At 43.7% G+C, this 27648-nt stretch overlaps 1 protein-coding gene across 2 annotated transcripts in view; it reads left to right on the top strand.

Annotated features, from left to right (window-relative positions):
* The window catches only part of UNC80 (unc-80 homolog, NALCN channel complex subunit), a 198232-nt gene that overhangs the window by 38113 nt on the left and 132471 nt on the right, over positions 1–27648 (top strand). The window contains exons 13-18 of one of the 2 annotated variants that reach the window (XM_040441035.1): positions 17–355; positions 566–697; positions 3546–3693; positions 4374–4522; positions 6353–6519; positions 26822–26920. In XM_040441035.1, the coding sequence (XP_040296969.1) occupies positions 17–355; positions 566–697; positions 3546–3693; positions 4374–4522; positions 6353–6519; positions 26822–26920 (1034 nt within the window). Of the gene's footprint in view, positions 1–16; positions 356–565; positions 698–3545; positions 3700–4373; positions 4523–6352; positions 6520–26821; positions 26921–27648 lie in introns of both variants that reach the window. The other variant, XM_040441034.1, reaches the window with a different exon arrangement.

Raw genomic sequence — 27648 nt, forward strand, 5'->3', positions numbered from 1 at the left:
TTTCACTTTTTCCTAGGTTGTTCTTAAAGCCGTATACCTTGTTCTGAACCATGATATCAGTTCCAGGATCTGTGATGTAGCCCTGAATATTGTAGACTGTCTGCTCCAGCTGGGAGTTGTGCCCTGTGTCGAGAAAAAGAGAAAAAAGAGCGAAAACAAGGAAAACGAACCCTCTATTATATCAGCTTCAGGTAGTGGGGAAAAGAGGCAAAGTGAAGGAAACTTCCAGATGAAAGGAGCTTCCCGTGGATCAAGCTGTGGCTTTACAGCTGCTTCTAGTGGTGGAACAGGAAGCGGAGGCGGCGGAGGAGATGATGGTGACAGTCAACACAAGAATGAAAAAAATGATGAAAAGGTCATTATAACCATTTAATTGGTATTAACAGATGCATAATTTGGTCGTATAACACATATGATTAAAATTGGAGATAAAATTATATTTTTTATATAACTCAAGTGCCACTTTTATTATCATTATTATGATTTTATGGTGTCTTATGAACCCTTAAACTATGCATGGTGTGCTATCTTATAGTCATAGTTTATTTCTTTTATCTCTTAAAAGGATGAGAATGTCCCAGCAACCACCCACAAATTGGCGCTCACCATGCTCATCAAACTGGTGAAATCATTAGGCTGTGCCTATGGCTGTGGTGAAGGTCATCGCGGGTTGTCTGGAGATCGTCTAAGGAATCAGGTGTGTTATAGAATGGAATGAGCTGTTGTCATTTGTATTTATTAAGGTGCCCATACATCTTCTATAACCGTTGGTCAAATGCTGATTTGGCCACTGCCTTCTTGTCTTGAGTCCCGTTACTACAGTATGTCGCTCTTCCACCTAGTAGACGGAGTGAATAGGGATCCCTGTATTGCTTTGGGGTGAGTAGCTGCCACTGCAGTTCACTCTAGGGGTTGCCTCACATTAGGGACATAACTAGAAATGGCTGGAACCCATAGCTAATTTCTAACCCCAACACCCCCCGGTATTGTGTCTAGTATTGTGTATTTTGCATTTTTAGATGTATTATTAAATGTTACGTTTTCTACAATTCAAATTGGAGAATACCAGTTTGGTGTCTCAATCTTAGTGACTAGTGAGCATTCATACTTTTACTGAGTTCACCATCACCACCTCCTCAGACAGGGAGTTCCATAGTCTCACTGCTCTTACCGTAAAGAATCTGTGTTGGTGTAGGCACTTTCTTTCCCATAAACTTAGGGGAAAACGTATGATTATTTTGGTCTCACTAATTCAAAGGCATAATGCATAATTCCCAGTACAGGAATAATACACACAGTGATGTCACAGTACAGGAATAATACAGTGATGTCACAGTACAGGAATAATACACACAGTGATGTCACAGTACAGGAATAATACACACAGTGATGTCACAGTACAGGAATAATACAGTGATGTCACAGTACAGGAATAATACACACAGTGATGTCACAGTACAGGAATAATACACACAGTGATGTCACAGTACAGGAATAATACAGTGATGTCACAGTACAGGAATAATACACACAGTGATGTCACAGTACAGGAATAATACAGTGATGTCACAGTACAAGGATAATACACACAGTGATGTCACAGTACAGGAATAATACAGTGACGTCACAGTACAGGGATAATACACACAGTGATGTCACAGTACAGGGACAATGCATGCAGTGATGTCACAGTACAGGAATGATAAAATCAAGACAATAGGGGGCGCTCCCTTGTGAAATACCTTAGGGCTCCCAAGGACTGAAGGTGAGAATACCTTACCGAATAATGTTGTGCAAGTCCAGGCACAACACTAGGAAATGGCGTGGTCTCTCCTGTTGAGAGGATGGGTCAGGCTGCTGGGCTTGATCATCAGGATCCTCCAGATGGAGTCCGGAATACACATAGGAACACGTTCACTAAACAAGGAGCAGAAAATCAAAAGCACGCTGCTCTGCTGTCTGAAAGATTATTTATTAAAAACCTAAATAAAACACATAAAAGGCTAGCTACACATTTCAGTGGCGGGCCACCACCTTCATCAGGCTAAGATAAAAAAAAAAGCTAAAAAAAACCACCCATTTAAGAGTCTCAACACAAAAATCCAAAGTGCAAAGCTCCCTGGGAAACAGTAACATGCAAAATAACCGTGGAGCCCCAACTATGGGTCTTCAACACAGTGAAGGCCAGCTATCCCTCTAGGGAAGGAAAACCAAGCAAAGGGGTGTCCCCATTGCAGAGATCATCAAATGAAGGTACAGAGTACAGAGATAATACGCGCAGTTATGTCACAGTACAGGGATAATACACACTGTGATGTCACAGTACAGGGATAATACACACTGTGATGTCACAGTACAGGGATAATACGCGCAGTTATGTCACAGTACAGGGATAATACACACTGTGATGTCACAGTACAATGATAATACACACTGTGATGTCACAGTGCAGAGATAATACACACAGTGATGTCACATTGCAGGGATAATGCACACAATGATGTCACAGTACAGGGATAATACACACAGTTATGTCACAGTACAGGGATAATACACACAGTGATGTCACAGTACAGGGATAATACACACAGTGATGTCACAACACAGGGATAATACACACAGTGATGTCACAGTACAGGGATAATACACATAGTGATGTCACAGTACAGGGATAATACACACAGTGATGTCACAGTACAGGGATAATACACACAGTGATGTCACAGTATAGGGATAATACACATAGTGATGTCATAGTACAGGGATAATACATTCAGTAATGTCACAGTACAGGGCTAATACACACAGTGATGTCATAGTACAGGGATAATACACACAGTGATGTCACAGTACAGGGATAATACAGTACATTCAGTGATGTCATAATGCATGGATACTGCATACAGTGAATTCTCAGGAAAAAGACAATGTACACTATGGTAAAATGTATAAAGTGATGTAACAGTACCAGCATAATAAACTATAATGTTACTGTACAACGAAAGTGCAAACAAATACAAGAAAGTCAACAATTACACCTTGACATTACAACACAGGCAAGAAAAACAATATAATGATGCCACATATAGGTAACACTGCACACACCATGTCATAGTAAAGGAATCATTAATAAAGTAATGCGGCAGAACAGGGGTAACCATGCTTTATAGTATGAAGTATGAACACTGTTAGTAGAACATAGAATGGGGCGACATTCATCTCTTCCATCACCAGCTGCACCCTGCCTCTGTGTGGAGATGGACTTTCTTGGATGTTGGGCTCTATATGTGCCTGCTACTACCCTAGTAGCCACAAATGTCATAACACCCAAAATGAAGCACATGGTCTAATAGATAATTTCTATCAGTCTGTAAACTTTTCATGAAATATTTTCCTTCACACAGCGTTATGGAAAATGCACTGCAGTTTGCCTTTCACGACCGATTGAGGCGCATACCGTAGCTGCAATGAGATAAAACGGTTTCATTCTTTACTGCCATCTAGTGGTGAACTATCTAAATGCATCCTTTGTTTTTATTTTGCAGGCACAAAGCTGTCTCACTAAGCTGTATAAACTGGATAAAGTGCAATTCCGGCAAACAATGAAAGATTATGTTAATAAAGATTCTCTTAATAATGTGGTCGACTTTCTCCATGCACTTCTAGGATTCTGCATGGAGCCAGTAACCGACAGTAAGAGTAAATCAACATTAAAATTCTAAAATCAACACAAAATTCTAGCTTTTAGATAGCAAGTTATAAAGTATCGACTGTTCTTGAATATTATATCTTCCAAAAAAAGTAGATTTGTGTCATTGAGTCGTATTGATGTTTCCACTAGAAGAATTCCTGATCAGTGGATGCTTTGCTTTGTTTTTTTATGACATTAAAAGGGTTTTCGAACCTATAATATTATAAGGATGGGTCATCAGTATCTAATCGTGGGGGTCAGACTCCCGGGACCTCCGCCGATCAGCTGTTTGAGAAGACACTGGCGTTCCTGTGAGCACCATGGCCCTCTCTCAGATCACCAAGCACAGTGCCGTACATAGTATATCGGCTGTGTTTGGTATCGCGCCCAGCCCCATTCACTTCAATGTGACTGAGCTTTGCCTAGGCCACGTGACCGATGACTGTGATGTCAATGTCCTAGGAAAAGCTGACAGAAGGCCGTGACGCTACTGCGAGCACCAGTGCCTTCTCAAACAGCTGATCGGTGGGGATCCCAGGTGTCAGACCCCCACCAATCAGATACTTATGAGTATGACCTATCCTGAGGATAGCTCATCAGTATTGAAGTCTGGGAAAACCTCTTTAACTTAAAAAAAAAATTTGATAGCTAATTACAGTGACTTGTCTCTATGTATTTACAGATAGGGCTGGGTTTGGAAACAATTTTGCAACAATGGACAATAAGTCTACAGCTCAAAATGTAGAGGGTATCATCGTGAGCTCCATGTTTAAGTCTCTGATCACTCGCTGCGCTTCAACAACACACGAGCTACACAGTCCTGAGAACCTGGTAAGATTATCAGCCACTGATCATCACTTTTAGGCCTCATGCACACAACCGTATTTTGTATCCATGTCTGATCAGCATTTTTTGCGGATTGCACACGGTCCCATTCATTTCTATGGGTCCGCCAAAAAAACAGACAGCACACGAGTGTCACCCATGTGCAGTCTATGTGTCTATTCCACAAATTTTTGAAAATGTCCTATTTTTGTAGGTATTGCCAACGACAATAGTAATGTCTAGTAATGAGAGTGAGAAATTTGCGTATTGCACGCTGAGGGTGTCCGTATTTTGCAGATGGGTGGTTTGCGGACAGCAATAGGTACATGGTCATGTGCGAGAGGCCTTGAGATCTCATTGAGCTCTCTGTGAGCATTCCCACTGATTTCTCACGTGTGGATCTCCAGTGTGGAACTCCACAGAAGCAAACTCAGCACCAATTGTGTGGCTTTTGTTGCGTAAACCGTTGTAAGAAATACTATTGTTTTGCCACAAATTTCACTCTATGCAAAGTGTAAAAACAGCGGCCGAGATCCAGAACATACATTTGCGTGCTGCCGATTTAAAATCCAAACTGCATATCAAGTTGGGTGCGGATATTTTTGCGGAATATTTCTGCAGCAGGTGGATAAGATTTGTCAAAATCTCCTCCACTTTGCTGCTACTGCAAACGTGGCAGGTTTCCTGCATGCAGTCCCGCTGCAGAAAATCCACAGTGTTTACGCTACATGTGAGCGTGCTCTAAAGTTCACGTGGTTTAAAATGCATGTACGAAAAATCTGATTTCTGGCTCTAATTTGTGCAATGCTGCAATCGATGAAGCTAATCCACAGGTGACGTCTGATGCTATTTCCACATGGATGAAACATGTCTTTTCTACACTTCAAATTTCAAATCTGCAAATTTGTGGCCATATGAACAACAATATGGGTTCCCATAGGAAAGAGTAGAGCGCAGAATAAATTTGGTTTTCACACAGATTTTCACATGGACTCCAGATCCATGTGAAATTTAAAGGGAACCTGTCACATGGAGCATTTTGCCCGAGCTCCGGAGGAGATGATGAGTTGATTGATATAGAGTTTTATGGGAAAAGATTCATTTAAATTGCATCTTGCACTTTGAAGTCCAGGAGGTGGTCCTATCAGGGATTGACAGCCTTCCCCCTATGACTGTGTATACAGAGACAGCTGTCAATCACTGATAGGACCGCCTCCTGGACTTCAAAGCCCAGAATGAGCAAGAATATAAATGATAAATGATCTTTTCCTATAAAACTATACATCAATCTGCTCAGCTCGTCCTGCTCTATAACATGCTGCCTGCAGCTCAGATACCATGCTCAATACGACAGGTTCCCTTTAGGCCATAGACTTGAAATGGTCCAGTGCAAAGAGATTTTTTACAGCTTTCATTGCAGTGAATGGTAACTGTAGAAATTCCTATGCATGAGCTCCCCCTAGTGGCAGCTTCACACAGACAGTTTTGTAATATATTAAAGGTGTTGTTCCACTAAAAATATTCTACATTTTTAGAACCTGCAGCTGGATCTAAATACTTTTGAAATTGCATGTAATTCATTTATGAAGTACCTGTGCCAGAGTTTCAGACATATAGGTCAGATGAAGTGGGTGAGTCTAGGGGCAACTTTTTTATTACGATTCTTTAAAAATTTCTTCTGTTTAATATAAAAAAATTGTGCGTTGCCTGTGAAGGTTTACATGAGTGCTGGAAAACTGGGTCGGGCAGGAGGCCCATACACCCCTGGTTGAAGAGTATCTTTTCTTTATCATCTCACTGGGTGACACTGTCATGATTTGTCTTTCCTCCCCATAGGGATTGTACTGTGATATTCGACAGCTTGTACAGTTTATCAAAGAAGCCCATGGCAATGTATTTCGACGGGTAGCACTCAGTGCCTTGCTGGACAGTGCAGAGAAACTGACTCCTGGGAGAAAATCGGAGGATTCCCAACAGGAACCAAGATCTTCAGCAATCAAAAGGTTTGATTTCCATGAAGCTGTCTGCAGCACCTTGCTTACACGCTGAAGCTCTGCTTGCTTACTGCTTTACAGCCTGATTTGCTTGATTTGGTTATGTTGTTTTTACCTGCTGTATTTTTCTGCTAATGTGGCATCTGTGAGGCCTGTGTACACTTACTGTACGTTATGTCTGGCAAGGCTTCTCTTCATTGAATTTTTGGCACATGCTGAGTATTTGGCTTGCAGAATTCCCCTAGAAATAAATAAAATATTGGAAAGATATAAGAATATACAGAACATACTGTACGTCATAAATTAGACACATCTCTGGCAGTCAGCCCCTGGCTGGTGTAGATTTCAGTCTGCTTTTTTGCCAGAAACTGGCATAAAAGATCACCCTAACTATGGCATCCCCCCCCCCCCCCCCACACTTTCAGAAAAATATCAAGGACAATGGAGAAATGCCACCTGTGCAAAAATTTTCCGCGTTCAGTGTGTGTTCAGTGAAAGGCCTCATGCACACGGCCGTTGTTTGGGTCTGCATCCGAGACGCCGTTTTTGCGGCTCGGATGCGGACCCATTCACATCAATGGGGCCGCAAAAGATGCCGACAGCACTCCGTGTGCTGTCCGCATCCGTTACTCCGTTCCGTGGCCCCGTTTGGCGGACAAGAATAGGCATTTCTACAATGGGCCGGCCGTTCCGTTCCGCAAATTGCGGAAGGCACACGGGCGGCTTCAGTTTTTTGCGGATCACGCGGTGTGCGGACCGCAAAAAAAACTGAACGGTCGTGTGCATGAGGCCAAACTCGCACCATTTTGCAAGCAAGTTCAGTCAGTTTTGTCTGTAATTGCGTTCAGTTGTTCCGTTTTTTCCACGCGGGTGCAATCTGTATTGAGGCGTTTTTCATGCGCGTGAAAAAAACCTGAAGGTTTACAAACAACATTTCCTAGCAACCATCAGTGAAAAACGCATTGCACCCGGACGGATGCAGATAGTTACTTAAACAGACATATCAGGAGAGTTGACAGCTCGGCAGGTCCCCATAATTAGGAGTTTCATTAGGGTTGTCCAGGCTTTTTCTATTGATGACCTATCCTCAGGATAGGGTTCAATATCAGATCGGCGGGGGTCCAGCACCCGGCACCCCAGCCGATCAGCTGTTTGAGGAGATGGCGTGCACAGGGTACACATACCGTCTCCCTTCTCTCTTCCTGTCCACTTCTGCTGTCCCATAGACACTGCGCGTGCCGACTCCTCAAGCAACTGACCGGCGGGGGTGCTGGGTGTTGGACCCATGCAGACCTGATATTGATGACCCATCCTCAGGATAGGTCATCAATATCTGATTGGTGGGGATCCGACACCCAGCACCCTGGCTGGTGCAATAAGGAACACTCCCACTGCTAAATGCAGTGTTTTCAGTAATACTGGGTTCATTTTCACTAAATCTCATCATTTTCTTGTGTGCCCTGCTTCTTCCTGGCAATATCTTCCAGCAATCTTCTTTCAGGGCCAACACACTGCGCTCCCACTACTGGGATCTAAATAGGTATAGATCAAGGATGTAAATACCACAGAGGCAGTCTGTACAGCTGCTACGGGATCCCTGGAGAGAGGGGTTCCAGCCCAGGTTAGCGGTGTCCTTTCCTTTAATGGGTGGGGAGATGATTTGTCTTCCTAAGGGCTCATGCACACAAAGGCACACAGTTTCAGTGCCGTTTTTCAGTGCGTCTGCATAAAATTTACTTTGTGTGCATTCCGTTTCCATATGTCCGCATGGCCGTTCCGCAAAAAATGTCCTGTTATTGTCCATATTAAAGACAAGGATAGGACTGTTCTATTAGGGGCCAGTGGTTCCGTTCTGCAAAAAATGGAATGCACGCGGCCTGTATCCGTGTTTTGCGGATTCGTAATTTGCAGACTTCAAAACAGGTAATGGTCGTGTGCATGAGCCCTAACTTAAAGTCCCTTTACATGGGGCAATTATCATATTTATATGAACACCCCTATCTGATAATCAGCCCGTGTAAAGGCGTAGCATAGCCTCTGCTGATGGGTGTTGGTTATTATGCACTACACAGCATGATAAATAGACATCAATGGTTTGATTTTTTTCTCATTCAATTCACAATGTAAGATAAGACCAGTGAGCTGCCTTTTCCTATGTTGGGTCTATCAGCACTTATGGCAGCTCTCTGCGGCAGTGGCCTGGGGCCACGAGTGAATCTTGTGCATCCAACCAGCTGTTGGATCTTACTACTGCAAAGGAGTGGTGTCAGGCATTTCATAGCATTAATAGAACTTAGCGCTAAGGTCAAAACCGTATCACTGGAAGTTAACGCTAGAGTAATAGCTACAGAATATCTTTCATCCTTTAATACATTTTTTCATAATTCCTATTCATTGTGGTTTCATGTATGGGGATCGGGTCTAGGGATTTCTAGTGAGTACAGGGCTAGTTGCTTGATCTTGTCAGTTTCCGGAAGCCCTGTATACTTGACTCATGGATTCGGCAGTCAAGGTGTAGGTCAGGGCTGGTCAACCTGCGGCTCTTCAGCTGTTGCAAAACTACAACTCCCAGCATGCCCAGACTGCCTACAACTCTCAGCCTACAGCAGGGCATGGTGGGAGTTGTAGTTTTACAACAGCTGGAGAGCCGCAGGTTGGCCAGTCCTGGTGTAGGTACTCATGCATCTGGTATGTTCAAACTGAAAAACTAGTGGTAACTGTAAATGGATGGGTCATGACCCCCACTTGTACTCTTCAGCCTCCCAACCATTGTAGATCCAGCAAGACAGACCCGCATTTTAGGCACTGTCCTGGGAGGCGGGCAGCATGACCCAATTTCAACTGTGTCTGCACCCTCAGGACGAATAATTGTATAGCTGAAAGATGCTTGTCAGTTCACCACTCCTGCGCATCAATTGCGCCCATACACGTACTCCCAGAGAGAGGAAAACAGTGAAGGAAACAGAAAAAGGATGTTCTTGAAGAACATTTTGATGCTTTATTAGAACATATTAAAATCCACATTGACTGCTTGTAGGCTTGTGCATCACGGATTTTAATATGTTCTAATAAAGCAACAGAATTTTATTCAATAATGCCTAGTGGATTATAATGGTAGAGAATGGTAGAGCAGGGAGCCATCATCTCCCTCCACCATTTACCCTGTGACTCCTGCCATCTGCGACTTGGCACACGCAGGCGAAATGCAGTGACCTCATCACACCTACTGCGCCGAGGCACAGACAGCACAGACCGGGGGAGACCTGCAGAGGGATATTCTCTGTTGCTCATGTGGGAGCACTAAGGAGGCATTATACTATAGTATGCGTGGACACTAGGGGGCTTTATACTGTGTGAGGACCCTAAGGAGCATTATACTATGTAGGAGCACTGAGAGGGCATTATACTATAGTATGCGTGGACACTAGGGGGCTTTGTACTGTGTGAGGACCCTAAGGGGCATTATACTATGTAGGAGCACTGAGAGGGCATTATACTATAGTATGCGTAGACACTAGGGGGCTTTATACTGTGTGAGGACCCTAAGGGGCATTGTGTTATGTAGGAGCACTGAGAGGGCATTATACTATAGTATGCGTGGACACTAGGGGGCTTTATACTGTGTGAGGACCCTAAGGGGCATTGTGTTATGTAGGAGCACTGAGAGGGCATTATACTATAGTATGCGTAGACACTAGGGGGCTTTGTACTGTGTGAGGACCCTAAGGGGCATTATACTATGTAGGAGCACTGAGAGGGCATTATACTATAGTATGCGTAGACACTAGGGGGCTTTATACTGTGTGAGGACCCTAAGGGGCATTATACTATGTAGGAGCACTGAGAGGGCATTATACTATAGTATGCGTGGGCATTAGGGGGCTTTATACTGTATGAGGACCCTAAGGAGCATTATACTATGTGGGAGCACTGAGAGGGCATTATACTATAGTATGCGTGGGCACTAGGGGGCTGTATACTGTGTGAGGACCCTAAGGGGCATTATACTATGTAGGAGCACTAAGGAGGCATTATACTATAGTATGTGTGGACCCTAAGGGGCATTAAACTATGTAGGAGCACTGAGAGGGCATTATACTATAGTATGCGTGGACACTAGGGGGCTGTATACTGTGTGAGGACCCTAAGGGGCATTATACTATGTAGGAGCACTGAGAGTGTAAAATAACATATTAACACTTTTTAGTAGGATAGGGTATTCTAAGGACCATGAAAGGTCAGCACTTGTGTGAAGTGTCAATTTTGACAGATCTTGAGACGACAATAGTATTTGGAAAGGTTAGGAATCCTCCTACCTCAGCATATCATTATTAGCTTTACAAATAAGGAATACTTAGAAAATCATGATGTAAGGGGTTATACTTGTTAACCATATATGTTTGTTAGAATGTTAAATTTAGGATACTATGTAACTCTATGGAGAGTTAACCTATAAAAAGGCTTTGTCTCATGACATTGGGAGAGCATTCTTTGACAAGACACCTGTTGCTCTCTACACACACAGATTCACACATACACGTTACTTTAAGGGAATTACTTTTTCACTCATTTTAAATTGTTTTATTGCTTGCTTGTTACTTTTTGAGATTCATCTGCTGTGCTTTATTTTTCTCTTCCTAAACTCTGTAACTTTCTTTTTATGCAAATTAAATCCTTTTAACTTTTATCTTTCATCAAGAACTCTCCATATTTTGTTGGCTCCTTCTGAAGCATTTCTTACAAAATTAAGAAATGCTGGACGATATTTAACAGAGAGGGCATTATACTATAGTATGCGTGGACACTAGGGGGCTTTATACTGTGTGAAGACCCTTAGGGGCATTATACTATGTAGGAGCACTGAGAGGGCATTATACTATAGTATGCGTGGACACTAGGGGGCTTTATACTGTGTGAGGACCCTAAGGAGCATTATACTATGTAGGAGCACTGAGAGGGCATTATACTATAGTATGTGTGGGCATTAGGGGGCTTTGTACTGTGTGAGGACCCTGAGGGGTATTATACTATGTAGGAGCACTGAGAGGGCATTATACTATAGTATGTGTGGGCATTAGGGGGCTTTGTACTGTGTGAGGACCCTAAGGAGCATTATACTATGTAGGAGCACTGAGAGGGCATTATACTATAGTATGTGTGGGCATTAGGGGGCTTTGTACTGTGTGAGGACCCTGAGGGGTATTATACTATGTAGGAGCACTGAGAGGGCATTATACTATAGTATGCGTGGACATTAAGGGGCTTTATACTGTGTGAGGACCCTGAGGGGCATTATACTATGTAGGAGCACTGAGACGGCATTATACTATAGTATGCATGGAAACTAGGGGGCTTTATACTGTGTGAGGACCCTAAGGGGCATTATACTATGTAGGAGCACTGAGAGGGCATTATACTATAGTATGTGTGGACACTAGGGGGGCTTTATACTGTGTGAGGACCCTAAGGGGCATTATACTATGTAGGAGCACTGAGAGGGCATTATACTATAGTATGCGTGGACACTAGGGGGCTTTATACTGTGTGAGGACCCTAAGGAGCATTATACTATGTAGGAGCACTGAGAGGGCATTATACTATAGTATGTGTGGGCATTAGGGGGCTTTGTACTGTGTGAGGACCCTGAGGGGTATTATACTATGTAGGAGCACTGAGAGGGCATTATACTATAGTATGTGTGGGCACTACGGGGCTTTGTATTGTGTGAGGACCCTAAGGGGCATTATACTATGTAGGAGCACTGAGACGGCATTATACTATAGTATGCATGGAAACTAGGGGGCTTTATACTGTGTGAGGACCCTAAGGGGCATTATACTATGTAGGAGCACTGAGAGGGCATTATACTATAGTATGTGTGGACACTAGGGGGGCTTTATACTGTGTGAGGACCCTAAGGGGCATTATACTATGTAGGAGCACTGAGAGGGCATTATACTATAGTATGCGTGGACACTAGGGGGCTTTATACTGTGTGAGGACCCTAAGGAGCATTATACTATGTAGGAGCACTGAGAGGGCATTATACTATAGTATGTGTGGGCATTAGGGGGCTTTGTACTGTGTGAGGACCCTGAGGGGTATTATACTATGTAGGAGCACTGAGAGGGCATTATACTATAGTATGCATGGGCATTAGGGGGCTTTATACTGTGTGAGGACCCTGAGGGGCATTATACTATGTAGGAGCACTGAGACGGCATTATACTATAGTATGCATGGAAACTAGGGGGCTTTATACTGTGTGAGGACCCTGAGGGGCATTATACTATGTAGGAGCACTGAGAGGGCATTATACTATAGTATGCATGGGCATTAGGGGGCTTTATACTGTGTGAGGACCCTGAGGGGCATTATACTATGTAGGAGCACTGAGAGGGCATTATACTATAGTATGCGTGGGCACTAGGGGGCTTTGTACTGTGTGAGGACCCTAAGGGACATTATACTATGTAGGAGCACTGAGAGGGCATTATACTATAGTATGTGTGGGCACTAGGGGGCTTTGTACTGTGTGAGGACCCTAAGGAGCATTATACTATGTTGGAGCACTGAGAGGGCATTATACTATAGTATGCGTGGGCATTAGGGGGCTTTATACTGTGTGAGGACCCTGAGGGGCATTATACTATGTAGGAGCACTGAGAGGGCATTATACTATAGTATGTGTGGGCACTAGGGGGCTTTATACTGTGTGAGGACCGTGAGGGGCATTATACTATGTAGGAGCACTGAGAGGGCATTATACTATAGTATGCGTGGGCATTAGGGGGCTTTGTACTGTGTGAGGACCCTAAGGAGCATTATACTATGTAGGAGCACTTAGAGGGCATTATACTATAGTATGCGTGGGCATTAGGGGGCTTTATACTGTGTGAGGACCCTGAGGGGCATTATACTATGTAGGAGCACTGAGAGGGCATTATACTATAGTATGCGTGGACACTAGGGGGCTTTATACTGTGTGAGGACCCTAAGGAGCATTATACTATGTGGGAGCACTGAGAGGGCATTATACTATAGTATGTGTGGGCACTAGGGGGCTTTATACTGTGTGAGGACCCTGAGGGGCATTATACTATGTAGGAGCACTGAGAGGGCATTATACTATAGTATGCGTGGACACTAGGGGGCTTTATACTGTGTGAGGACCCTAAGGAGCATTATACTATGTGGGAGCACTGAGAGGGCATTATACTATAGTATGTGTGGGCACTAGGGGGCTTTATACTGTGTGAGGACCCTGAGGGGCATTATACTATGTAGGAGCACTGAGAGGGCATTATACTGTGCATTGAGCACCATCACTGTGCGTTACACAAAGAAGGGGACTATTAGGGCTCATGTACATGGCCGTTGTTGTTTTATGGTCCGCAATTTGCGGATCCGCAAAACACAGATACTGGCCACATGCATTCTGCATTTTGCAGAACTGAATAGGAGGCCCCTAATAGAACAGTCCTATCCTTGTCTGTAATGCGGACATGTTCTATTTTAATGCAGAAGAGACATGTGGACATTTTGAATGGTTCCGCATACAGGCCGGGGAAAAAAAAACGGACACGAACAAAAAATCCGTTCATGTGGATGAGCCATTACTGTGTGGGGACTTCATGGAACTGGGCAGGGTCAAAGAGGACTGAGTAGGGTCAGAGCAAATAAATTCTCTGTTTTGCATGTGCCACATGAGTTGTCCCTCCGAGTTCTTTGAAAGCTGGAAGACATGCTGTTCTAGGTAACTTCAAATCAGACTACTGCACAATTCACATACTGTACACCAGCTTGCTAAACCAAGGGATGTGCAGCCACAGATGGGAAAAAAAAACAAACTCACTGATGGGAAAAGAAAAACTGGCATGTTATATACACAGAGCACTTTCACTAGTTATTGTCTATGTCTCATGCGGGAAAGAAACCTTGGAATGTTGCAAATACCGTGAACAAAAATAGAATTCTTCATATTTATTTTTACAGCAGGTTCTGTCTGTATCACAGATTGAAAACGATAAGGAATCCATATTTGCACATAGGCCGCTCTGTGTGCTGCAGTGGCTGTTCTTAAAGATCCCTTTAGACATGACAGTTTAGCAGGCGATTATCAAGAAGGAAGCGCGATCACTAACGCCATCACTCTTCCCCATACAGACTGGTTGTATGCCGGCAACAGAACGTGTTTAGATGGCACTATCTGCTGCCGGCAAATGACAATTCAGATGCTTACACAAACGATTCAATTATTGGCGGCACCTTTACACCAGCGATTATCTGGCGGATTCTCGGCCCGTGTACAGGGCCCTTAAGTGAGCTAAGCGACCATCTCTTCCATTTCTATTCCTAGACACGTCACACTGTAAAATAGCAGCCTCTGATATATAATATGTATCCCTATTACTACATCCAGTTACATTCTGAATTTATGAAGGAAGTATTTTTTGCTAGTACAGTATCTCTATCCCACTTCTCATGCATCAGGAGTCAAAGAAGCAAGAGGTTGTTTGGTTGGCTCCTCAGCCTATATAATTATTCACACGTGGCAGATTTGCCTGTGGCATATCCAGCATGTCTTTACTACAGCATCCGCTGCAGATAGCTGAGGCTGGCACCCAGATGTATGCTTGTTTGATGTGCTGGCCATCTGAAGAGGATAGCGTCATTGGATGAGGCTAATCCATGTTGGTCGAATCTGCCAGTTTTTCACAAGAATAAGTACTTATTCTCACTATTTTTTAAATGCTCATGCACATGGGCATTGTGTGGCCCGCATACGGCGGTTCCGCAATACACGGGGCACCGGTCATGTGCACCCCGCATCACGGATGCGGACCCATTCACTACAGAGTGCTTCCATGGTGTTTCTGGCCTTGCCTCCGCACCGCCAAAAAATAGAACATGTTCAATTTTTTTGCGGTGTGGACGGATCACGGACCCATTCAAGTTGAATGGGTCTTGATCCGTCCCGGCCGCCGCATGGACGTTGCCCGTGCATTGGGCACGGAATGGCTGTACAACACCTATGTGCTATTTTCTAGAGTTTGTGCAACGAGCGGACCCCAGGGGAGTAGTCCTGATGTTTAAGAGTGCTAATGGTCCTGGTGTAGTGTCCCAGTATGTGTGTCACCTTGGTCCTACTTCAGGCCATCGCTCCCTTGGGGTGGTTTGCTGCAATAATTGATTTGAAGTAGTCCAGACTGGGAAACTTGAACGTAGTTTATAGAGATTAGTGAATTTCTTGATTCGGCTGCTTCTGCGAACTTTAATTTTTTTTTTGCTTTGTGACGAATTACTTCGTCACTAAGCGCATTTTTTTGTGAGTAGCTGGTGCAATGACGGGAAGCTGCGATAGCACCGCCCCGTCATTGTACCCCTCAGATGCCGCGTTCATACATGATCGCGGCATCTGAATGTAAAATTAAGAATAAAAAACATAAATTCAAACTTACCGCCTCCATTTGCTCGCAACGGGCCGGCCACTGCCATCTTGCTTGAAGATCTCAGCTGAAATACCGTGCGGCGCGAGATTACGGCATCACGCCGGCTGGCGTGGTGACGTATGACGTCATCATGCCGGCCAGCGTAATGTGGAATCTCGCGCCGCTCGGGATATCGGCCGAGATCTTCAAGCAAGATGGAGGCTGGCGGCCCGTTGCGAGCAAATGGAGGCGGTAAGTTTTATTTTTTTTTATTTTTATGCTATTTCAGTTTAAATCGATTTGCTGACACAAAGCATGAGGAAATTCGGCTTCTAGGCGAATCTAATTTATCCTGAAATTCGGATCGAATTCCAATACATGGGATTCGATTTGCTCATCTCTAGAAGTTTACTGAATGAACTTGGTAATATAAAAATGTTTCTTTACTTGGTTGGAATTCACTCCACTTGGTACCAGCAGGGTGCAAGATGGTGGCAGTTGGTCCAAATGCTTCTCTTGGTTCCTATCTGACTTAAGTATGATATCTGTTCAATGAGTAGGGTGTCTTTTGGCCATTTTCTCTCAAATGTAAATAAAGTTTATAGTTCAGTCAAAAGCAAAGAGTGGGGTGCTCTAGGAGCTGCTTCCTGGGCCCCTGCTGTAGGAGAGGGGGGAAATGCATCCCCTCGCTGCACCATGTCTTTTCCCTTAGGCCTCTTTCACACGGGCGTTGCGGGAAAAGGTGCTGATGCGTTGCGGAAACATGCACGATTTTTCCGCGCGAGTGCAAAACATTGTAATGCGTTTTGCACGTGTGTGAGAAAAATTGGCATGTTTGGTACCCAAACCCGAACTTCTTCACAGAAGTTCGGGCTTGGGATCGGTGTTCTGTAGATTGTATTATTTTCCCTTATAACATGGTTATAAGGGAAAATAATAGCATTCTAAATACAGAATGCATAGTACAATAGCGCTGGAGGGGTTAAAAATAAATAAAAAAATTTAACTCACCTTAATCCACTTGATCGCGCAGCCAGCATCTCTTCTGTCTTCTTCTTTGCTGTGTGCAGGAAAAGGACCTGTGGTGATGTCACTCCGGTCATCACATGATCCGTCACATGATCTTTTACCATGGTGATGGATCATGTGATGACCGGAGTAACGTCACCACAGGTCCTTTTCCTGCACACAGCAAGAAGAGAAGCCGGGCTGCGCGATCAAATGGATTAAGGTGAGTTAAATTTTTTTAAAAAATTTTTTAACCCCTCCAGCGCTATTGTACTATGCATTCTGTATTCAGAATGCTATTATTCAGAAAATAATAATGATCGGGTCTCCATCCCGATCGTCTCCTACCAACCGTGCGTGAAAATCGCACCGCATCCGCACTTACTCGCGGATGCTTGCGATTTTCACGCAGCCCCATTCACTTCTATGGGGCCTGCGTTGCGTGGAAAACAATATAGAGCATGCTGCGATTTTCACGCAACGCACAAGTGATGCGTGAAAATCACTGCTCGTGTGCACAGCCCCATAGAAATGAATGGGTCAGGATTCAGTGTGGGTGCAATGCGTTCACATCACGCATTGCACCCGCGCGGAATACTCGCCCATGTGAAAAGGGGGTTTAGGACTCCAATTTCAATTAACCCCAGCTTCCTAAAAAAAAAAACTCCCTTGGTGGGAAGCAGGTCAGTCCACTTTTGCACAAAGGGCATTCTTTTTTAAGTCAGGGAAAGAAGTTGATTGGTGGCCACAGGGTTTCATCCATGGGACATGCACTGGGACCCCCATCAATATCTAAACCACATTTACCTCTTACAATGTGAAATTGAGGCAGTCAGATATTGAAAAACAATTGCAATTACATAAGAAGTTTTAGGTTTGAGTATAGTTAAAGCAACCCTACAGTTCAAGAAGAAAAATTACCCTCCTATTCATCTTTTTAGCTGCAGATCCAATCATTCCCAGGCTCCTCTCCTGCATCCAAGATGGCTGCACTGTTTCTCAGACTGCATATTGCACACTGTGCATTTGGCTACCCAAAGCACTTCCTGCTGCCCATGCATTGGAAATCACTACTCACGTGAACAGTGCTGGCTAATTCAAGAGCAGGGCAAGCTGAAAGTGTCTTGGGCTATGGATGCAAAGTGCACATCAGGCAGTCTGAGAAGTGGTGCAGCCATATTGCATGGCAGAAGAGGAGCTCATGAATTAGCTTATCTGCTACGACAAAGATGAAACGGAGGGTACCAGGTATAAGTTTTTTTATTTATTCCCCCGTTAATGTGACTTTTGTTTCTTGAACAGGAGGGTTGCTTTAAAGAATATGGACACCTTTGTAAAAAAAAAAATATAATACATTTTACACTAATTAATTTATTTTGTGGAGAAAATCATTGCTCCAATGGGTTCTATTTATCTATCTTTTTTTGTTTTTGTTCTCCAGCCTGCTGTGCTTCCTATAAACAGCAGGCTGCTCTCAATGAGTGTACAGAGAATCTGACTGATTTTCTGTAACTCCTCCTGTGCAGTGTGCACATGGGAGCGTGCAGTGTCTCCCTCATCCCCCCAGCACACATGAAGCCCCGCCCCTCTCCCAAGAAGCCCTACCCCTCACAGACATCTCTCTCACCAGGAGCAGCTCCAGACTACATTGTGCTTACAGGACCTGTGGTGATGTCACAGTCATGTGATCAGCTGTGTGTGGGAGGAGTTAGGGGAACACAGGCTTGGTGTAGGACTGTGGTGGTGGAGAATGCAGAGGTACTTTATGTATGGAAGGTGTGTATAAAGCAGAGCTATGTCAGTGTAACCAGTGTATTGTACAGTTTTCTGTGTGTAATGTGCACACAGTAGTTCTATCTGTGTAATGGACATGTAGCAGAGCTGTGTATGCAATGTGTATATAGTAAACTATCCGTGCAATGGTCATGTGGTAGAGCTGTGTATGTCATATGTATATAGTAGTGTAAGGTGGGCGCTGTGTATGGCAGCGTCAGGTGGGCCCTGTGTATGGCAGCGTCAGGTGGGCTCTGTGTATAGCAGCATCAGGTGGGCTCTGTGTATAGCAGCATCAGGTGGGTGCTGTATATGGCAGCGTCAGGTGGGCCCTGTGTATGGCAGCGTCAGGTGGGCCCTGTGTATGGCAGCGTCAGATGGGTGCTGTATATGGCAGCGTCAGGTGGGCGCTGTATATGGCAGCGTCAGGTGGGCGCTGTGTATGGCAGCCTCAGGTGGGCCCTGTGTATGGCAGCGTCAGGTGGGCGCAGTGTATGGCAGCAGTGGTCTTATGTTTAGTGTATAATGTTGGATAAGTGTATTGTACAGTTTTCTGTGTGTAATGTGCACACAGTAGTTCTATCTGTGTAATGGACATGTAGCAGAGATGTGTCTGCAATGTGTATATAGTAAACTATCCGTGCAATGGTCATGTGGTAGAGCTGTGTATGTCATATGTATATAGTAGTGTAAGGTGGGCGCTGTGTATGGCAGCGTCAGGTGGGCCCTGTGTATAGCAGCATCAGGTGGGCTCTGTGTATAGCAGCATCAGGTGGGCTCTGTGTATAGCAGCATCAGGTGGGTGCTGTATATGGCAGCGTCAGGTGGGCCCTGTATATGGCAGCGTCAGGTGGGCTCTGTGTATAGCAGCATCAGGTGGGCTCTGTGTATAGCAGCATCAGGTGGGTGCTGTATATGGCAGCGTCAGGTGGGCCCTGTGTATGGCAGCGTCAGGTGGGCCCTGTGTATGGCAGCGTCAGGTGGGCCCTGTGTATGGCAGCGTCAGATGGGTGCTGTATATGGCAGCGTCAGGTGGGCGCTGTATATGGCAGCGTCAGGTGGGCGCTGTGTATGGCAGCCTCAGGTGGGCCCTGTGTATGGCAGCGTCAGGTGGGCGCAGTGTATGGCAGCAGTGGTCTTATGTTTAGTGTATAATGTTGGATAAATGTAAAATTGTCTACATTTATTTCTGCATAGGAGACTAGCAATTGTTTCCCTGCAGAAATATTAGCCTCATAACGTTATGTGGGCCTATGCATGATATATATGAATTACCGCAAAATTCCTAATCATCCTTGGCTAAAAATACTCCTCAAAATTGTTAAGAGGAGTATTTTTACTCTGCTGGAAAAAATGTGGTAACATACAGCTGACAGTCTGCTTCAAACTGCAGACATAATCCCTTTCATGCCATGGTCCTTAGGGACCGCTGTATGGAAGGGGCTAACCATTGTTGCCGTCGTCCCCCCTTCCCCCGCCGTGTAGGATGGCCGTCCTCACCTCCATACAAGCCGCCACCCCCCTCCCCTTCAGGATGGCCGGTGCGGCAACAAGACCCCCTTTAGGATGGCCGGCGAGGCAATAAGCCTATTTGGTTTGCAGAGCGGCAGCGGGGCAAAGTGTTAGCTGTAACATACAGCTGACACTATGCTTGAAACAGCCGACATCGGTGCTGGCACCGATGTTGGCCATTTAACCTCTTCCATGCCGCAGTCCTTAGGAACCGCTGCATGGAGGGGATAACCATCGGGCCGCTGCTCTGCTGTGGCAGCGGCCTGATGCTTGAAGGGTAAACTGAGGGAGGTAGCTCCCCCGTCGGGCCACTGCGCTGCTGTGGCATCGTCCCGATGGTTACCATGGCAACCGGCCGCCTTCACAGGCATCCGGATTGCCATGGTATAGCTGAGCCTGATCAGGCTTACTGTAAATGACAATACACTGCAGTACACTATACAGTATGCTGCAGTGTATTGTAGAGGCATCAGACCCACTGGATCTTCAATACCCAAGTAGCTCTGAGTCAAAAAAGTGTAAAAAAAAAAAACACTAAACACCTGATCTATAAAAGGATCACATACTTTTACCGCACGGTGAACGCCATAAAAAAAAAATAAAACTATGATGGAATTGCAATTTTGCCCACCGCACTTCCCACAAAATGGTATTAAAAGTGATCAAAAGAGTCATATGTACCTTAAAATAGTACCAATCAAACCGTCATCTCATTCCGCAAAAAATGATACTCTACCTAAGACAATCACCCAAAAAATAAAAAAGATATGGCTTTCAGAAAATGGAAACTCTAAAACATGTTTTTTTTGTTTGAAAAATGCTCTTATTGTGTAAAACCAAAATATATTTAAAAAAACAGACATATTAGGTTTCGCCGCGTCTGTAACAACCTGCTCTTTAAAAATATCACATGCGCTAACCCGTCTAGTGAACGCCGTAAAAAGATAAAATAAAACCGTGCCAAAAAAGCCATTTTTTATCACCTTACAACACAAAAAGTGTAATACCAAGTGATCAAAAAGTCATATGTGCCCCAAAATGGTACCAAACCATCATCTCATCCTGCAAAAAATGAGACCCTACCTAAGACAATCGTCCCAAAAAATAAAATAAAAATATGGCTTTCAGAAAATGGAAACACAAAAACCTGATTATTATTTTTTTTTAATTTATTGCGTAAATCCAAAATAAAATGTAATAAAAAAAAATAGACATATTGGGTATCTCTGCATCGTTACGCCCTGCAAAAAATAAAAACTATGCCAGAACAGCCATTTTTTTGGTTACCTTGCCTCACAAAAACAGTAATATATACACACACAATGCACAACTACCTCTAGCAAATGATTTATATACTGCAGGAATAACCCTAATATATATAAATATATACAGTGTATATATATATATATATATATATATATATATATAAACAATGGCAGCACATCAGGCCAAATATATAAAAATATCAATATAGAGGTGCAGGCCAATGGATCCGGCAACTAATCCAGGTGAAAAGAAAAACACTTTATTCACCCCTGTGGTCGCAACTAGGGATGAGCAAACTTGTGTTTCAAGTTTGTCGTACAAGGTTTAGGTTTGGGTTATATAAGAATTCCGTTATGGATTCTGCTACCACGGACCATAACTAAGGGTCCATTCACACGTCCGCATAATGAGTTTCGCGGAAGGGGTGCGGACCCATTCATTTTCAATGGGGCGACAAAAGATGCGGACAGCACCACCATGTGCTGTCCGCATCCGCACTTCCGTTCCGCGGCCCCGCAAAATAAATAGTGCATGTCCTATTCTTATCCGGAGCCACGTACAAGAATAGGTATTTCTATCATAGTGCCGGCCATGTGTGGTCCGCAAAATGTGGAACGCACATGGCCTGTGCCTGTGTTTTGCGGATTCGCAATTTGCGGACCGCAAAACAGTTGCGGATGTGTGAATAGACCCTTATGGTCTGTGGTAACGGAACTCTTAGATAACCTGAGCCTTGTATGCCGAACTTGAAAACACAAGTTCGCTCAACACTAGTCGCAACGTTTTAGCTCATAACTTGAAAAGAGACTCTGCGAATAAGCTGAAAAAATTGCGACCACAGGAGTGAATAAAGTGTTTGAGAGTGCTGTCATTTTTTCTTTACATATATATATATATATATATATATATATATATATATATATACAGTACAGACCAAAAGTTTGGACACACCTTCTCATTCAAAGAGTTTTCTTTATTTTCATGACTATGAAGGCATCAAAACTATGAATTAACACATGTGGAATTATATACATAACAAACAAGTGTGAAACAACTGAAAGTATGTCATATTCTAGGTGCTTCAAAGCAGCCACCTTTTGCTTTGATTACTGCTTTGCACACTCTTGGCATTCTCTTGATGAGCTTCAAGAGGTAGTCCCCTGAAATGGTCTTCCAACAGTCTTGAAGGAGTTCCCAGAGATGCTTAGCATTTGTTGGCCCTTTTGCCTTCACTCTGCGGTCCAGCTCACCCCAAACCATCTCGATTGGGTTCAGGTCCGGTGACTGTGGAGGCCAGGTCATCTGGCACAGCACCCCATCACTCTCCTTCATGGTCAAATAGCCCTTACTTTCAAAGTTTTCCCAATTTTTCGGCTGACTGACTGACCTTCATTTCTTAAAGTAATGATGGCCACTCGTTTTTCTTTACTTAGCTGCTTTTTTCTTGCCATAATACAAATTCTAACAGTCTATTCAGTAGGATTATCAGCTGTGTATCCACCTGACTTCTCCTCAACGCCACTGATGGTCCCAACCCTATTTATAAGGCAAGAAATCCCACCTATTAAACCTGACAGGGCACACCTGTGAAGTGAAAACCATTTCAGGGGACTACCTCTTGAAGCTCATCAAGAGAATGCCAAGAGTGTGCAAAGCAGTAATCAAAGCAAAAGGTGGCTACTTTGAAGAACCTAGAATATGATATATTTTCAGTTGTTTCACACTTGTTTGTTATGTATATAATTCCACATGTGTTAATTCATAGTTTTGATGCCTTCAGTGTGAATCTACAATTTTCATAGTCATGAAAATAAAGAAAACTCTTTGAATGAGAAAAGGTGTGTCCAAACTTTTGGTCTGTACTGTATATGTCATTTATCAAACTGGTGTAAAGTTGTAAAGTAGAACTGGCTTAAGCTACTTTCACTCGCGTTTTGTGCGGATCCGTCATGGACGGATCCGTTCAGATAATACGGCCGTCTGCATCCGCTGCAAGCAGCGTTTTTGTGTCCGTCTCCAAAGCGGAATGGAGGCGGAACAGAGCCAAACTGATTAATTCTGAGCGGATCCTTTTCCATTGAGAATGCATTAGAATGCAAACTGATCCGTTTTCGACCGATTGTGAGAGCCCTGAACTGATCTCACAAACAGAAAGCCGAAACGCAAGTGTGAAAGTAGACTTAGTTGCCCATAGCAACCAATCAGATTCCACCTTTCATTTTTCACAGCTTAATTGGAAAATGAAAGGAGGAATCTGATTGGTTGCTATGGGCAACTAAGCCAGTTCTACTTTACACCAGTTTTGATTAATCTCCCCACTGTGTACTTCTATATGTACATAGCATTGTGTATTGTCACACTGTACTAATCTGTGTGGGAAAAGTGACCACTCACTGTGCGGACTGCACTCAATACTGTGTTCAGAAGAGAGTGCAGGTAGTGAGAGCTGTCAGTAATGAGATCTATATACTGCTTATAACACCATGGTTCTGACTGTAGAACACTGCACTAACGTTACCAGCAGAAATATCTATTGTGTCCACAAATAATGGACTTTCTACAGAAAGGAAAGTAAGTAATAGATCTGCTAATTACAGGCTCTAGCATACTGTAATACTCACCATGTTGTGGATTGGAATGAAATTTTACTACCAAGTCACTTGGTAGTTCCAGCAGCCTATATGTAAGTGGCTGATAGCTGTGCTATGTAACAGGATGTGGGGGCGGGGCAGCAGAGCTTGTGCTGGTGCATGTGAAATCAACAGGAACGCCTACAGAGCCTTATGAGACATCCGAACGGTGAGTGAATCTGATAGAAGAGCATTTCTGAGAGCATGTGAAGCAAAGCTGATACCAGTAAACAAACAAGTGCAATTTTATTATGTTCTGCATTACGGTAAAATATGGGGTTGTTGATTTTTAGTGCACAAAGGTGTCCATAGCCTCACAGTTTTAGAAATGAGTGAGTAGAACCTTGCCATAAATTGTATGTAATACTACATTTTCCCTTCTAGCGATTGCTGCAACATCTTATTGCTAGGGTTTTTTAGAAGGCAGACCCGCTTCAACCAACCGATCACCAGCATGGCTTACTTTTTGAGACAACCCATTTAAATAAACTTATCTTTAATAGTTGGTTTATTTGTATAGATGTAAGTGCCTTGTTTCACCAAGCGTCATGATTGTACCACCTTTTAATATTAGGTTTAACACAATGGGTATATTTATCAACAAAATTATTATTATTAAATTTTTTATTCAATTGCTGTAAATATACTTTTTCTCATTATGCTAAAGTCAGAAGAATGGCAAAAAAGAAATGCCAAGTAATTGTATTTTATTTTATTGTATTGTTTTTTATTTGCTCTTGATTATTATATTAATGGACGATACAAAAGTAGATGTGATCAAAACTATATTTAGGTATGAATAAAATATAGAAATTCAGTTATATGAACTGTGCTAAAGAATGAAATTTTCCCCAAAAACGTGTTAGGATGTTGTCATATACGTGTGTGCAATGTTTTGTAGAACATAGGAAGTAGTTATTAAAGGGGTTGTCTCATCTCAGACAATGGGGGCATATCGCTAGGATATTCTCCCATTGTTTTCTAGCTGCGGGTCCCACCGCTGGGACCCGCACCTATATTGGGAACAGAGCCCCGCAGGGTGGTGGCTGAAGGACTCCGGTCCGGCCACCATCAAGCGCTCTCCCCATAGAAGTAAATGACCGGCCACTGCTCCCATTCACTTCTATGTGCCCGGCGGAAATAGCCGAGCCAGTGCTCGGCTATGTTCGGCAACCCCATAGAAAATGAATAGAGGGCGGCTGTGCATGCGCAGTGTGCTCTCTTCCACTTTCGATATAGGTGTGGGTCCCAGCGGTGGAACCCGCACCTAAAAGAAAATGGGGGTATATCCTAGCGATATGCCCCCATCATCTGTGATGAGACAACCCCTTTAAGCTTTGAGTTTCACAGTTTCAGGCGCTTTAATGCACTGTATGCTTGGACTGCAGCAAGGCTTAAGCTTTTCAATTGTAAAGCTATGCTGTTTTTTTGCCTCCGTGCTCTTCCATTTCACCGCTTGCTCCTGCTTATATATTTTTATATACAGGTTACACAGGTAATTTTGTATTAATGATAGTTCCAAAGTGATTTTACATTCCTCAACATTGAAATTGCAACACCAAGAAGGACAAACTTAAGGTTGTGCAAATCGAGGAAGTAGCAGATGTCTCTAAGATCAAGCACCTAGCCCCAATCTGTGGCATGTGGGAGGGGCATAAAAGTCAGATTGAAAGCAAAGTGTTTTAGCTACGTCAAGGTGTGTGGGATGATTGTGCGATGCCTACTGTTTGTCAATGTGGCAGTTATGGCCACTTGTCGCAAACTGAGAGGGAAAGAATTCTTCAACTGAGAGACCTTGGTTTATCACTACTCCCCTAGGCCACGATATCAGCTCTGTTCAGTGTTGCTTGCCCTAGAGGTTGGAAGAACAATGATGAACTGGAATAGCAGCAAGAGGTGAAAACCTCTGCACGGACGGATCGTCTGATTAGAAGAATGGTGTGTACTGATCCATTCTGCACTACAAGTGAAATTGGATGTAACATCTCAAACTTAGGGCGACAAACACAACCATTAGAAGGCGTTTGCACCACATTGAGCTATGAGCCAGGCTAGGTGTTCCATTGACTTCACTCCACCGCTCTCAAAGGTCTGTGGGTTGGCATAATATACAGTAGCCTGACTCCTCTAGCCTTCATTTCAGGTACACTAAGAGCTCGGTGTTGCATTGATTTGGTCGTGGAACCAGTGGTATGGTCATTTCTCTAAAGTGTCCAAGGAGCCATTTTTCAACAGGACAACACCAGCCCACATGTTTATTTTGCTACTGTGACTAGCCTGCATGGCCTAAACTGGCCTGCAGCATCTCCAGAATTGTCTCCCATTGAGCACATCTGGGACGTCATTGTTCGGCATTTGCAAAGGAAGGATTTATGTGCCAAAGTGCATTTAGTGTGGCAGAACATTCCTCAGACCACCATTAATAACCTCACTGATAGCATACCAAGGCATGTAAATCGATGTATTTCATGGTGCTCATGCTCAGTACTGAATAAATTGATGTTTTGAACATTTGTTATTTCCATTTTTTACCATTTGCATGTCAATAACATGTCTGTCGATCCTGTGATTTTTATACTTCCACAACTTTTCCTTCTTGGTGTTGCAATGTTGAGGAGTGTAGTTAGCTAAAAAGGGAGTGGGGCACTGGTTGACTTTTTTTTCCTCTGGTTGGCCCTATTGTACCCCTAGACCAGAAGATTTGAGCGCTCCTGAAAAGGGCCGAGTATCCTATGCGCCCGAGGAGTGCCGAAGTTGCATCTCTAGCCACCCCCCACAGACTCCAGAGCAGTAAGTAGGCAACTATTGCAAATAACTTTTATGCACTGTGTTCTGCTAGATATTGTATTGTCATTTTATAGTTAAAGGGGTTCTCTGGGCCTGTACAAGCCTCTCTCAGCTAACTTAATAGAAGACACTTTGAGCAGGTGACTGCCCAACTGACTGCAGACCCTTCTTCTGATCGATGTTCTCCTCTTTCTTCCTGTTCAGCTGCATACTGTAGATGCAGCTGAACAGGAAGAATGAAACATATCCTGTCGCATGTTTCAGAGGAAGAGCCGGCAGCCAATCGGCAATCATGTGATTCCAACCGGGATCACAGAATCGGCAGAGTGTGGAAGAGTAAGTACTGCTCAAAGTATCTTGTCTCCATCAGTGAATAAGGCTTTTTAACTAAAGGCCCAGGGAAACCCTTTAATTCCTAGGTCCTTTGTATATGACATTAGAGGTTTAATTTGTAGCTCCTGGGCTGCAAATGCAAAATCTGGTCTCCTCATTTTTGCGTAGCACTGGTCTTTTCTCATGTGTACTCCCGCGAGTTTCAGGGCACCCCCCTGCAGTTAGGTCCCCAGACATTGTGGTCCATATAGTATGGATCTTTTGTCAAACATTTTAAAAAGTGATTTGTGTTCCCCTTTCTGAAAATACTTACATTTCTAAAATGGTAGAAGAGGTGAGCATGACTTTTATTTTTTGGCAGGCTCTGCCAAAATGTAATATATAGGCATTAGGCAAGC

The sequence above is a fragment of the Bufo bufo genome, chromosome 7, assembly GCF_905171765.1.
Source record: "Bufo bufo chromosome 7, aBufBuf1.1, whole genome shotgun sequence".
Classification (NCBI taxonomy): domain Eukaryota; kingdom Metazoa; phylum Chordata; class Amphibia; order Anura; family Bufonidae; genus Bufo; species Bufo bufo.